This window comes from Lepisosteus oculatus, chromosome 2, assembly GCF_040954835.1.
Source record: "Lepisosteus oculatus isolate fLepOcu1 chromosome 2, fLepOcu1.hap2, whole genome shotgun sequence".
NCBI lineage: Eukaryota > Metazoa > Chordata > Actinopteri > Semionotiformes > Lepisosteidae > Lepisosteus > Lepisosteus oculatus.
In genome coordinates this window covers 66,624,499-66,639,959 of record NC_090697.1, presented here as the reverse complement: position 1 = coordinate 66,639,959, position 15,461 = coordinate 66,624,499, and the positions used below count along the sequence as shown (strand labels likewise).

At 38.2% G+C, this 15,461-nt stretch overlaps 1 protein-coding gene across 2 annotated transcripts; it reads left to right on the top strand.

Moving 5' to 3' along the window:
* The first annotated feature begins 863 nt into the window (after positions 1 to 863).
* dedd (death effector domain containing) lies at positions 864 to 15,457 on the top strand. Of its 2 annotated transcripts, none has more exons than XM_006625616.3 (5): positions 864 to 1,354; positions 5,928 to 6,605; positions 8,256 to 8,360; positions 9,364 to 9,501; positions 10,954 to 15,457. In XM_006625616.3, the coding sequence occupies exons 2-5, from the start codon at positions 6,017 to 6,019 to the stop codon at positions 11,343 to 11,345; spliced, it is 1,224 nt and encodes a 407-aa protein (XP_006625679.3). In that variant the 5' UTR covers positions 864 to 1,354; positions 5,928 to 6,016; the 3' UTR covers positions 11,346 to 15,457. The 2 variants fall into 2 exon arrangements, with proteins under 2 accessions (XP_006625679.3, XP_015198223.2); XM_015342737.2 differs by lacking the exon at positions 864 to 1,354 and adding an exon at positions 5,001 to 5,119.
* The last annotated feature ends 4 nt before the right edge of the window (positions 15,458 to 15,461 follow it).

The window sequence follows — 15,461 nt, the reverse complement described above, 5'->3', positions numbered from 1 at the left end:
AACTAAAACAGAAGAAGCACCAGAGGAAAAGGTAAGGTCCTGTATTCTAGAAAGTGCAACCACAATGAGACATTTCTAAGAAGAGGAATGTAAATGTCAGTTGTGTCGTTTGCTAATGTTTTTATTTTGCAGATTGATATTACTCGGGAAATATATATATATAATACAAATTCAAAACATACAATGGAACATTCTAAATTCAGAAATAACTCAAGCTAAACAGTGCTTTTATAAGCAGAGTGGCCTAATAAATTTGTGAATGCAGCACACATCAGGAGAGAAGCAATGTGGAGCGGCCGTCAAGGCTCTGGACTCTGGTAAGGAAAAGCATGGGTGAAAATCCCAGAGGAAACGAGGTGCCGTATTCTTGAATAGTGTACTTCACCCTAATTGGTCCGATAAAATACCCGGTGGTATCGTGTTCCGTTATGTTATTTTATCGCAGGCTTTGTTTCACAAAAGCTTTGCTTTTTACTTTACTAGATTAAATTTTAAGTTTTTCTGATAAAATATTGAGTATTATTTAATGTTTTTGACAAAAAAGCAAACATTGCATACATATATTCTATGAAGCATTATTTTCCAGAATATTTTTAATTAAAAAAACGTTAATAATCAAGTATTTCTAGAATTCATATTATTATTAATACAATCGCTAAGATGTTCAGGAATACTTCTAAAGGTGCTTTAAAAACAATTACTTCGAAATTCTCATCTTAAAATTCAAATTAAACAAAACGTTCCCGGACCTTCCATCCACATACTCCACACACCAGCAGCTAAGATGACGACGGGCTGTCTTGAGGTTTTGTAGCTGACAACGTTCCCCGGATGTTGCCCTCAATTGGATGATGTCCCGGATGTTCCTTCATTTTAGCCGTGGAGCAAAGATGGCTGTCTCTTTTGGGTTTTAGTTGGAGGAGGAAGAAAATAACACTGAAAAAACTGTAAAATATTTAAAAAGCTTTTCAGAAAAGGATCAAATCGTTTAATAAGTAAGGAGAAAACGCAAGTTATAATTGTAAATGAAGGAAATACGTGAAACTGAGACAGGACTGTGATTTTTTTCTATCGGAATAACCCAGCACAACATAAAAACAACGCGGAGAAATATTTTAAAAGTAAACAGAACGTTTCTTTAGCTGTTTTGTTTTCGACTTGGCTCAGCAAATACAGGTCAATCTGGGCAGTAAATATGATTATATTTTTGTTTTTGTTTGGCTTTTTGCGACATGTAAGTTTCAATTAACGACTGAAGAAAGGTGTATCGTTTCAAACGCCCAGAATTATTCTACATTCGTGTCTTTGAGATATTCTAGGTTCAAATATACCTCCACGTCAAATAAATGTACAGGTAAGTTTATATTTAAATGTGTATTTCTTATTCTGTTGTAGTTGTCATGGCTTTCGTGTCAGGTTTTATAGATTGAAGGGCTATAACGAGCCATACAGTGTGTTGTGTACAGTGGAATGTCGTTAGGTGTTCAAAAGCTTTAGCATCTACCCCTTTCGCAGTATGTGCATTACAGCGACTTTTCTTAGAATCATTTACATTCGATTGTTTGGTTGTCAGTGGCTGAGAATGGAAGTCGGATATTTCGACAGATCAGGGGGTAAGGTCTCTCATGAGCTTGATTTGGTAATGGGGGTAGAATTATCCTGGACTGTAATGTGCACACGACTCTTGCATCACGACTGAACGGGGGAGACCCGACCTGTTCCTCGGGTCATACGTTAAAAGAGTCAGCTAGTACATCTTCTCCAGGGAAGTGAGGTGGTTGAGCATTTGGGCAGGTCGGGGTTTATGCCGTTTAACGAAGTGCCGTGTTCGGATTTGTCGTCATAGGAAACGCATGCAGTAAGAATCTAAACATCATGGCGTATATTAAACATACATGTAGTGCCGTCATTTATGCGTAAACTGGACTGTTAATACTGTACTGTTTTGCGTATACTGTTGCCTTACACAGAATTAAGACGTGGTAATGCAGCTAATGTTACTGTATACACGAGTAGGATGCAAAGTATAAGCACGAATAACGAAATAAATCGTCCGCTTGACAGAGGAAGATAATTACAGTGCTTGACTCTGTGTCATCGTACACGGTGTGAATTTTAATTTTCTAATTATAATCAAATCTAAAAAGGGAATAACAAATGGAGCCTGTCTTGGTTGCCACTGTTTTGTACTCCACCAGAAGCATCAGTATGTCATGCATCTTCCTAGTCTGAGAAGAGGAGCTGGGTCGTTCTGTAGGATCTGTAGGATTCATGCTCGTCACCAGGCAGCAGCCAGCTGTGAAATGCTTCTAGGATAGTGTGATGCTAATTTCACAATTCAGGCCTATAACTCATGGCAATTCCTCTGTCCCGAAGAATGAGATAAATACAGGCTGGGTTTGGACACACAAAAAAAGCAGTGATTGGCCCTGGGTTCAATTCCAGACCTGAGGTTCTTGCCAGGTTCTCTGGTTTCCACCCTCTGTCCAGAGACATTGCGAGTCTGTGTCTGCCCTGTGATGGACCAGCATACTTTCCATTGTGTTTCCATTGTCTACACTATGCATGTTTTGCATGGTCTGCCAGGTTTTTTTTTCACTACTACATATTTATTGTCCCGAAACCTTCATTTTTCATATTGTTATTATTATTATGTTTTTAACGTACTGTCTGCATTGTGTGGTGTTGTCTGTTGTACCATGTATGTACCGAGAGACATAATTCATATCCAGAATGAATAAGAATTCCTGTGTACTAGTACCTATGGCAATAAACTCCTCTACTCCACTCCTGCCTCGCACCTGTTGTCTTGCCAGTATAGTTTCCTGCTCCCTCGCAATTCAATATGGATAAAGCAGTTAGAAATTGCTTGGATGGATGTTACCTGTTTAGCAGTTGTGGTACCTTATGTAAATAGATACGTTTAAGTAAGTGTGTATAGCCATTTAAATTGGTGAGACTGGAAGAAGACTGACAGCCCAGTTCAGGAAACATGTGAGAGCTGTGAGGATCAAAAATCTCTCCGAAATGATAGTTCCCCATTTCACCTTTAATGACCACGCGCGCCAATCTCTCCGTTTGAGTCCTCAATGAGGGGTTTCAGACCTTCTATTGCAGAAAGACATCCAAAACCATAATTATCCTACAACTTGAATCTTGGCTTCCCTCTTCTCTCAAAGGCAGACTAATCTCCTTCTAATTCTCTCAATTCATTTGAAAATTGTGGCTTTCCACACCTCTCCTGTTCTCCCTGAGTTTGGACCCTCTTTCTCGCCTGCTTTATGCCCACCCCCTCTTGCATACTGTGTTTTGTTCTCCTTTGCCTTATTTATTTGCTGCTTTCCCTCTCTCCCTCACACCAAAAGAAGGCTCTAAAGTTGAAATTTCTTTTTTTTAACCTTTCAGCACGGAATAAACCTTTGCCTGTTCCTTATGTAAAGGAGTAGATGGCCAGTGTCACTTCTGTATGATAGATCAGTTCCACCTTATTTCGTCAGTGTGTTTTTTTCAGTTGGAAATTATTACAGTCACAGTTGATCTCCATACCTGGTCGACCTGTGATTCATCTTTGAAGAGAACAAAATTCTCACTGTTACATGGCACATCACACTGTCTCCTGCTGCATTGTGACTGGAAAGGAAACATTTGTATGAGTCTGTCTTGTTTCTTGACTGTTTGCATGGAATCAATTTATTTAACTGTTATGAGGCTGTGATGCAGCTCTGTTCCTGTTTAGTGGGAGTTGCTCTCTGTTTTAAGATGTTTACATTAGCATGCTATACCTATATACAAGTCTGCCTAGGTTGTGGTGCGTAATCTCACATTACATTTCATACAAGTATGATCAATGTGCTTATTCTACACCTTTGAAAACAGTTTGTCATAAAGATTATGACCAGATCTTTCTACTGAATGGCCTCTGTACATGTTAGTTACATCAGAAGTGCTATGCATTTTCTAAACATTTCTTTCACAATGTTTAATTTACTTTGGAAATTAAGATAGCATGCAAGAGATTTTGATTTCTTTCTGCTGTATGAGATGGTTAGCCAGTCTTGTATGAAATCTTTCCAACAAAATTACTGATTGTGTTTTATCTTAAAAAATATGTGACAGTTTAATTTCAAAATGGAAATACTGGGCTATATAAGGTATTTTAATACTTCAGCCCTGAACGAATAAATATTGTTACAAATGGGGGGTTACAAAAATGGTTTAAATCAGGAATTGACCGAGCGGTTTAGTCAATAAGTAAAATAATTATTAATTACCCCCAACTTGTAAGTGATTTCCAGCAATATACCTGAGCAGTTGGTATAATTAGAGGCACATAATTTTTTGTTCTCTGGCACAGTTTATTTGAGAGGAGTAATAATTCAGGCACACTTGGTTAAACAAATATTTATTACAATGACAATACACAAACTACACTACACACAACAAAACATGCAACACACAAGTTACTCTATGTACAGTATTTACAAACAAGGTGTTTCAGAAGTCTTAACATTCAGAAAACCCCGGACTGCTACTAAGCATTGAACTCTTAATGCCTACAGAGGCCACATAAGAGATCAGCTGCCTTCTAACTAAATACAATGCAACCTGCATTTAAATCTCTCTCTCTGCACCCCTGATGCCACAGAATAAATGGGAGCCAATATTCCTATCTATCAAAAATGCACCCTAAACAGGAAAGACGTTTCTAACTGAGGTGTCTTACCCAGGTAACCCAAGTTCCCTAAAAACACAGAATAGCACGCTCTCTCTAACCAGGTTCAATTACCGAGCTCAAGTCAGATTTGGTTTGGATGATCCTGAAGTAGGGGCTCTCACCTGGCGCAAACTCCAAGCCCGAACTCCTCTCTCTTCTCTGCTTGTGTTTTTCTATGTGCTGTTAATGTGATCTAATATTGTGTGTTTCTGTACTGCTCCTTGACAATCATTAACCTACAACTTACCAAGGTATACTAAAGTAAATTTAACAATTGTTTCTGCTCCAGGGACCCTCCAGACCTCAGCAAACATCCTCTCTGCTTTGAAGTTAGAAGTGTTTACTCTTCCACGTGTCACAAACGTGATCTAAAATCAAAGAGAAACTTCTCCATCACCTAAGGCTGTAACAATAGTTTTATATTTGATTTTGATGTCTAATGTTTTGATTTGTTTTATATGTTTTTATGTTGAAAAAAGTACATGAAATTAAAATGTTAAAGGTGGCATGGATTGTTTTTTCATGTTGCATTTTCTATTTTAATTCACACACCTGGTATCAAATCCTTTAAAGGATACATTGGGAATAAAATTGTTACCCTCAAAAGTGAAAATGCAGTTTTCCTGTTGACAATTTTGAGCTATGTAAAAATTTGTACTAGGGGTTTTCATCTTCTCGGCTCACAAGAAACAGTCAGCTTCTTGTCTTGCTGGACCCTGTCACATTAGGCAGATACACCTGCACATGGGACAAGGATCACCCCTGCTCTGGCCCAGATAATGCTTCCATACGGCAGTCATTTTAACCCGGGTCACCACAGTCTGGGTTTGGATTGCCAGTGAGAAAGGGGCTGTAAAATGCAGTAAAGAGCATGGCTATGGAAAGCCTTGGCTGTCCTATCTTAAATGCCATGAATCCTCCTGTGGACTACTAGTCACATAATTTCTGGGAATGCTTTCAACATGGTGTTGAAAAAGAGTGACACGGGTCACATTTCCTTCATGCGATTTCCTTTCTCAATTTCCCCAAAATAAATACAAGGCATATATCTTAACGTATAGGCCTGAAAATGTACACTTTGTTCCCTTAAAGAAAAAGCAGTCAGACCCACTTACATTTCTCTGGATTTCAAATGACCTTTCTTTAGGAGAGAAGAATTGCTGTATAGTCATTAATTGGAAGACATTAAAAATTCCCTTGTCCTGTCTTTCAGAGACCCCATTGGAAACCAGAAGAACGAGGAAGGAGAGTAAATGAAGAAATCTGAGTGGCTGCCAGCAGTGATCGATTAGGCCACTCTGCATGCTTAAAGGAAACACGCTCTTACGGCGTCCAGCTCCACCCAAAGTGATGACCTCTCAACCGCCCAACAATCAAAACCAGCACAACACTAACCATTCTCCGCACTTGCTGATCACCAGGAACCTCACCACCAACCCAGGCAGATCTCACAGCCACACCCGCGGTCCATCAGACTCTCACACGTCCTATAGCTCCAGCTCCAGAGTTTCTGCCATGGGGGGTGTGGCGTCAACCTCCACACCTGGCAGTGGACGCGGCCCATCATCTCGGAGAGCACAGACTGGCAGGTTTGAACCCTGGCCTGAGGAGGCAGTGGACAGTGCCTATGGTCTGTACTCTCTGCATAGGATGTTCGATATTGTGGGAGCCCAGCTCACACACCGCGATGTCCGAGTACTGTCCTTCCTCTTTGTGGATGTAATTGACGAATACGAGCGCGGAGGCATTCGCAACGGTCGAGACTTCTTCCTAGCTCTGGAGCGGCAGGGGAGGTGCGACGAGACTAATTTCAGACATGTTCTGCAGCTCCTGAGGATCATTACCAGGCATGACCTGCTTCCCTACGTCACGCTAAGGAAAAGACAGACCGGTGAGTCTGTGTCTTTCTATACGCTCTTGTGAACGACCCCATTGGGTGGGATACAGCTTTGAAAGTTAAACATTTCTGGAAAACATCTTGAACCAGTGATGAGATTTTGCATTGCTTGATAGTGATCTTTTGTAGCTGTTTTTATTACGAATCCTGTTACCCAGCAGTAAGTCTTAATACTTGTATGAAGTGTGCATAATTTTAAAGATTTGCATAAGCACTGAAGAGTTAAAATTTAAACTGAAATATTCCATGATGTAAGATTATTCCTACTTGCCATACGTGGTACAGATCCACTTGTAATTGTGCTCTAAAATAAACTTTCACAAAATTTACATTGTTCTGATATGTGTATTTCTGAGCCCCCACCAAAAATCATAGAATATGATGGTAAAGTTATTTTTTTTCATCTATTTTACTTGTTCTAGTTTATATATGCCCAACTCTTGTTTTACAAAATTAATTTATTTCTTGTAATTCGCTTGTATTTGTGAAAGTCCATACAGTAAATGTGAAATACATTTCTCATTACTTGACATGTAAAACCTTCCCATTCATTCCTTCTTTCTAGACAATCCCCCAATAATACATATTTTAACCTAACAGAGCACAGACTCATCAAATTAAGAACACTATTGCTTGTGATAATTACCCTATTTATGCTGGTACAATAATTATCAATATAAACAGACAAGTTGAAAATATCTGAAGAGTTTTAAGATGGCAGACGCAGTGAGAAACTGTTGTAGGAGGACACAGTATAAGGATGGTGTCTTTTGTTTGGCTACAAAGGACACACCTTTGTTAATTTTGTGAAAATCTCTTCATGAGACTCACAGACAACTGTGATGGTGAAAATGTTTAAACCGGATGCTTGTAAATCAAATGATGGGTGCATCTTATACATACTTATTTAATGCCAGTAGTGTTTTTGGCATGTGTTGTTGTTCAGAGCCCAGTGGTATGGTTTCCACACAAACCTTTCATTATGTCACTGGACACTATACGTCAATGACGCTGGTACAATTGATTGTACATATAGATGGAAGGTGTCTTTACATGGCTTCTATTACAATTTTGTGTAATTGTATTGTTTTTGGTGTTTATTTTGTTCTGTGTTTTGACTTTAAGAATATTAAATGTTTTCCAGCAGTGTGTATTCTCCTGTTAGCTGATTCCCAAGCCAAGAATCTTATTGGCATGGAAGTGTATTCCATATTTTGTGTAAGCAGCAAATCAAATGTAGCTCTGCAAATGGATTTACTGTGGTTAATTCGCAAAAGGGAAATAAATTCCGTTGTTTTAACATTGTTAATGTTCCAAGATTTACATCTATCTTTTACAAAACAGAAAGAGTGTATCAGAGAGTTCAGATAACTTAGGTGTACCTTAACTCTCTAAACCCAACCATTTTAGTATGTCTCTTAAAAATGATTTACAAAGAATTATTTTCCCTTATGAGATGTATAGGAAGAATTGTTTTTTGTTTTAATAACTAATAGAATTCCCTGTGGTTGTGAAATATAAATTTGCACTTTTCTTCTTAAATCTGCATGAGATGCCATTGTTTAGCTTATACAGTAGCACACTGTTCACATGCTGCAGCTCTTATTTGGCCTGAATTTTCTGTGCGTTTCTGAATGTTTGCAGTGTGTCCCGATCCAGTGGATAAGTACCTGGAGGAGACGTCGGTACGCTATGTTTCACCCAGAAGTGCTGGAGAGAACAGGGGGGCTCCATCTCAGCGAAGGACGGGTAAGCAGCACCTAAAAACTTCCAGAGATTCTTGTTAGGAGTGATCCACCACAGTAAAACCGTGAGTAAATATCAGACCACCCAAAACCACGAAGATGAATTCTTTACTTGGATGCCATTTTTCTGATATGCAATGAAAATCTGATATGTTTATCCTGTGTATTTTGTAAAGGGAAATGTTTGCCTACCACAAAATCCGAAGAACCAACATTTTTATACTTACCATTGTGGTTGCTGCAAGTATTATAAAAGGGCCAGTTCCTCTCATAAATGAAAAGTTTCCAGACATGGTGAATATCATCAAAAGTCTGTTGTGAAAATAAATGTTGGTTACTAGTTTATTTGCATGTCTGCTAAGGGTTACTTCTTTCTACAATTACTTATTCCATATTGAGAATTTTTTTTCATAATCAAAAACATCTGTGTTTTTGTGTGTCTTGTGTAGCAGTGGATCTCAGGTGAGACCTTACTGAAGCTTTTCACAGCGATCAGCCTTTATATGTTGCTTATAAACCTTTATTTCAGTTTCAAGCTGAACTTTTCAATTGATAACTTAAGAGACTTTGCTTGATCCCCATATTGGGTATTTCTATCCTTATAAATATTACTTCACATCATGATAAAGCCTTGTTATAAAGAAAATGCTAACAAATGTTGTCTGTGCTTTTTTATATTACTATCCATATTACAAAGAGTGACATTAATTTCCCTACGGGATTAATAAAGTATTATCTATCTATTAGCCTCTGAATGGTGTTCTTTAGGTGTATGTATAGCACTGATTCTTGGATTTAAATGGCTCATAAGTTCCTCATTATGAAATGACGCAACATTTTAGGGAGACAGACTTAAAGAACACCAGAAGAAGGCTCCACCGCCGAAACGTTGCATTTCCTTTCTTCTCTTTTCAGGATGGAATAAACCTTTACTTGTTCCTTTGCAGACCTAAAGAACAGCAGCTCAAAGTAAAATAAATCCCATGTTACCTTTTTGGGTTTTTTAGGCACGCAACCACTCATCTGCTGCTCCCCAACAGGCCCTCAGGTGTGCTCAGGCAGAGGGAAACCCACCTCTAGTGCCCCCAGCAGGAAGAGGAAGAGAGCTCACAGTGCCACAGATTGTAGGGAAAAGCAGACCTGTGGTAAGAATCGGGAGCTTAGAACCTAGTGATACTCGTTTCTGGTCCTTTACAGCTAGTGCGTCCTCTGGATTATTTTTCACTGTTGCTCTCAGTGGCTTAATTGAATCAGGAGTGTGACCTAATTACGTCAGGTTAGCATGAACTTTAAGTTTAAAACATATCACCAGAAAGTTCTCCATACGATTATTGTGGAATGATCTAATGTGTCTGGTACTGCCATTTAGTAAGGTCTTTATGTGATTTTAGTCAGCTCGACCAATTGCATACATATTGGATTAACTAAATCAGTAAGATGATTTAGATATAAGGAAAACTAGGATATCTTGCTGTTTTCCAGGATAGGAATAAAATCTAATACAACATCATTTATTTTTGTCAGTCATATTGCATGCAATGAACATGAATTGCGGAACAAGACATTCACAGGGATAACAGATGCAGTTATCACCAATATCATGCTAAGTCACAGGTGCCTAAGTAACTGCAGGGAATTCTGAGCAAAAAGGCAAACCAGACACCCTGGATACTGAAGTCAACTTTGACCGTGCTCACCCAGTTATCTAGCACTACTCAGTGAGTCCTGATAACATCTGGTTAATGACATATCTTAAATGCATTCATTGGACCAACTGCCTGCATCAAAGAATACCAACAGGCCATGTTAACTTTTTTGTGCTTGACTGAAGCATGGAACACATTTTTTATCTGTATTTATTTTAAATTGATCAGCATAATTCTTGGCTAACTACTCACTTTTCTGCTATTGCAGTGCTGTTCATCAGACACAATCTAAACCATCATATTGCAATGCTACCACTTCTACCATTCCTTCAATACAGCTAATAAACTAGATGCCATAGTTTCAGATTTTCTGACAGCTATTGGCATGTTAAGCCTGTTTTGTACACTTGATGTGTGTCCTACCTAATGCTTTTTCGCTGGATATATTGCTGATCTATATTTGCTTGTGAACTTGTGAACACTCTAAGATGAACCTAGCAAATTAAAATAATTTAAATAGAGCACTATCAAAATGTATTCTATTTTAATGTGGCATTGGAAGTTTTGGGCAATGGAAACTTTCTACCTAGAAAGTTTATATGGCAAATCTCATCACTTAAATGTCCATATATGTGAAATGCACTGCCTGTATATCATTTATTGGGCTTAGCTGGGAGTGGTTTTGTGTGGTGGTATATCAGCATGGGTGAAAACCCATTTCCACACTGTCATTTTCAGTAAAATCTTTGTCATGGTAAGATTTAATCCTCCACAAAAGCATGCATTTCATTTTAACAGAAATTTCAGGAAATTGATAAATTGTAACTTTCCAAAATGGAATATAATGGAATTATAAGCAGAGAGGATGGTTCAGCTCCACTTTTCTGTTTAATGGGAATTCTTTAAAGGTTTAAGAAGTGTAAATTATCTCTCACTTCTAACTTCTTCCAGACATCAGACTGCGAGTGCGTGCCGAGTACTGCCAGCATGAGTCAGCCCTCCAGGGCAATGTCTTTTCCAACAAGCAGGAGGCCCTGGAGCGCCAGTTTGAGAGGTTCAACCAGGCCAATACAATCCTCAAGTCCCGGGACTTGGGCTCCATCATCTGCGACATCAAGTTCTCGGAACTAACGTACCTGGATGCCTTCTGGAGGGATTACATCAATGGCTCACTGCTGGAGGCCCTCAAGGGCGTCTTCATCACCGACTCCCTGAAGCAGGCTGTAGGCCATGAAGCCATCAAACTGCTTGTCAATGTAGACGAGGAGGACTACCAAGCAGGCCGACGGAAACTACTACGCAACCTGATCATAGGGGGCACTGGAGCAAGAGAAGCCTCCTAGGAGACAGTCAACCGGAGTTCCCTTGGGTGTACATATATAAATAACATTTACAGAACCGCTCTGTGTGTGTGTGAGTGCGCGCGAGTGTGTGTGAGAGTTGGTGGATGACCAAGACAGACTGGAGTTCTTTGAGAGGGATTTTGACGTAACGGGAGGTAACTTTCAACATACTTTTATTTAAGGTGTTCAGACAACATGTAAGGCATTTACAAGGAATTAAATGGAACAATACATTTTGCAGTGGTGTGAATCGAACTAGAATATTAATGAAGACTGAGCTCTCATGTCTATGAACTTTAGAAGTCCTTTCAGTAGGATCTAAATACACTTTTCCAACTGTGTAAATCTTGTAAAGCTATACATTAGTCTGATGCATGAAATACATGCAGGGTGGGGCATATAACCTGTGCTTACCTTTTGTTTCCCCACATACCTCAAACTCAGTTGACCTCCTTTAAAGTTTATAACAGTAATACGCACATGTCTTGAGTAACCACAGCCTTGCATGTTTGCTAGGCATCGTAAAATCCAAGATGGAAAAAATATCTGGACCCAACTTGGGCTATGATTCAGTCTGGTCATGTAGAGCTCAGGTCCCAAGAAATTCACAAGTCCTTCAGAAGCAGGAATGGATGTTACTGCTTTAGAATAAAGTAAGCCTTTTGCTCTTGTTTTTGGATTGTGAATAATTAATTGCAAAAAATCTTAAATTGTATGCATTGGTCTGCAGAACCTGAAAATTACACCTTTGAACTCAGGCAAGCTATTGTAGTATGGCCAATCCGTTGTTACAAGTAAACGTTTTTCTGTATGGTCATCCAACCCACCATAACTCAATGCTACATGGTAATACTTTGTAAATGAATAGTTTAATAAAGGAAACATGGTATTGATATTCTAGCATAAGTAAGAAGTGGTGAAAGTATTCATTTATAACAACAAATTCCAAGACAAGCCAGAAAACACACAGATTCCTATGCTATTCCATAATCTAGGGATATGGAGGTTCTCTAGAAAAAGTTAAATAAGGTCATCTTTGCTACAGCCTAAGTGCTTTCCTTGAATTAATCTTATTATTTGTAGCATTAACCTTATATAATCTAATTTGTGGGTTATTTTTGACAGATTTTAAATGTCATTTGAAAAGTGAAGTTGTTGGAAAGTTACCTCTTGTTTGTAAGCCTTTAAAGATGAGTTTGTGTCCCATGTACAGTTGTTTGACAGTATTGGGGTGTTTCATGGAGCTGTTACTATCTGAGCTTGTAGTGAAAGTATCGGATCATACAGCAAATTTGTATATGATAGTATCATTGTGAGTTCCTTCTAAAGAAGGCAAATCCCCCTCCTGTTTGTTGAAATCTTTCTCAGCTTTATTAAAGATTGTTCAGTTTAGTCCTGTTTGTACAGCTGATTGGTTGTAAAGCAGAGAATGTCAGTCAAAATAAGGAAATAGAGCAGAATCATATTCAGAGGTGTCCTTTTATATTCTCTTTATGCTGTTCATGAGTACATGCATTAACTGGTTACGTCGGTTAACAAGGAATCAGATTTTCTTTTTTTCTTTATCAATTACATTATACACATGAAGATGGTAAGGTTTTGCATCCTTAATCTGAATGATGGCTGACAACCTCTTGGAGAACTTGAAGGTTTCTCCAATTTGCTTGAATGTAGCTGGCCAGAGGCATCCTTTAGTAGATTCTGGTGAGTCCTGTCCTGTGTGCTTCATTGCACTCCAGAGATCAATGTTTCTTTTGCACATGTTCTTTTATCCCTTTTCAAATAGAATAGGTGTTTGTATTAAAGCACATAGCTCGATGTGTATGAGGAATAACTGTACACTGTCTTGTTCTCAATAGCTTGTAGTCTTGAGAAAACTGCTTCTTGCTTATGGTGATTGAGTCGGTGACATTCATCTCTGCAGTTGTTGTTTAAATGGACCCCCTAGGCATTGTGCTACCCATGTGCACTGTTATAATTTGCATACATTTTGACTGGGGTAGTTAACGGTGGTGCAGATGAAGATTTTGGCCTTTGTGCTTCATTGGAATTTTTATTTAATTTCTGCACTGAAAACGTTTTTGTATGGTTTTAAATTATAGAATGTTTTGGTTTGACTTCAAAAGAAGCTTTGTTGTAATTTGTGAAATAGAGTTCATGAGTGTACAGCAGCTCTGTTTTGTCCATTTTAAAGTTTAGGTCACTACTAAAGATGGTACTTACTTTATTTTAATAAGGTGAAACTTCCAACATAAGTAAACATTATTTTTTATTACATGTGAATCAGGTAGAAAGAGCATGTATTAATGCCTGTAAAAAGAACTGTATAGTGTTATATCTTGAAATTGTTAAATATGCTTTTTTATTAGTGCTAAATCCTTTCAAAGAACAGCTGCACCCCATGTAATTCTAGTTGTGGATATTTTTAAACATCAGAGCTATGGTCAGACTGTGCCTTATTTCAGTAGTTTTGCAGAATAGTGTCATAAAGTCCCCTTTAGAAATGAGCTATGGTTTCTAACTTGATCAATGGGTCATTCATTTCAAATGAATGCCACACATCGTGCAGAATCTCTGTGATCAGAGCATGAACAAAGAGCAAAAGTGGGAGTCCAGTAACGCAACTTGCATATTGGATGATTACGAAGAGCATTATGCTTTTAACTTCGTGTTTCAAAACTCATTTCCTTTAAATGGAACTATCTGATATGTGTAACGACCAAATTGAGAAACATGTCTTCTCAACACAAAGAATTAACATTTTATGTGTGTGTATATATACACCGTATACTAAGGCATTAAAAACACAAAGGCTATTGGTTCCAGTATTCTCTTGTTGCATTTGTAACACCTTTCAGTACAGTATATCGTCACAGCATTCTATTTCCTAGACCTTAGGTTAGGTAAGGCTTGTATTGAGCAGTTCATGCCGATTCACTATGAGTTGCATTTTTTATCTTTTTTCAAAGACTCAGCTATGTGGGATAGAGATGGTGGTGCTCACTGTACATTGATATTGTAGAACCTGGTTTCAGCACATGAAGAACTCTGTAATATCTTGACACTGTAGCCGTGGACAGATGTTTGCACACTACAGAATGCCAGTATCACTGGCAAATTCTAATCCTACTAAATAAACCAGTAAGGACAATAAAAACTACAATGTATTAACAGTGGGCACCTATATTTACAAAGCGTGTGTATGGAGGTGTATACCTTTATCCACAATTGTGTAAAGCCTCCAGAGGAAATTCAAAAGCTAGTAGGGAGCTTTTTAATTTTTATGAATTCTCTTAACTTTTGTTATTACAAGAGGGAGTTGTCCAGCCAATCTTATTTACAGACTGTTATATTAATATGTCTTGAATAAGGCGTTTTAAGTTTGTTTAAATGTGATGGATTGCTCCTGTCACACATTTTGATGTAGACATTAATGGAGAACCTTGAATGGCCTGAACTAGGAAAATGGACCTATAGTATTTTTACTTTAAGAGTGTGGAGTTGAATACCTGGGCCAGCTGTTGAAATAGGATATTTTAAAGCAAAATTCTTTTTGGACAAAATCATTAAAATGTTCTGCTTCTGTTATCTACAGTCCTTGCTTTCATGAATTGAAAGTCCAACCTCTTTGCTTAATAGTTTCAAAGACCTGCAAAAGTAATATAAATATGATACCTGGTACATTTAACTTTAAACCATCTTTTTACCATGTAATGCTGCCTTGAAAGAACCTGAAGTCAAAAGACTGTCCTCAGTCTGATCTGTAATTGAATAGCAAAGCATTGCAGTGACATGAAAGAACGTACAGGGACAGACCGCGATCCATTTTGTTGTAATGTATGCCTGGGACACTTCTCTTTAAAGACTTTGTATGATTGGAGTTGAGAATTTTACAAAATTATACTGAAAATGGTGTGAAGGCTCCTTCTGTCTGGTTGCAGCAGTTATCCTAAGATGTAAAGAAAAAAAGACTTGATGTTTGATATATCCTCTAGGTTAAAACGCCAATGAGAAAACCTCATCAAACTGTCAACCCCCTGGCCAGTGAGCCAGAGCACCCTGCTTTCCTTTATGTATAGCTTGTGATATAATAAAATCGCAAAATAAAAATAGCCC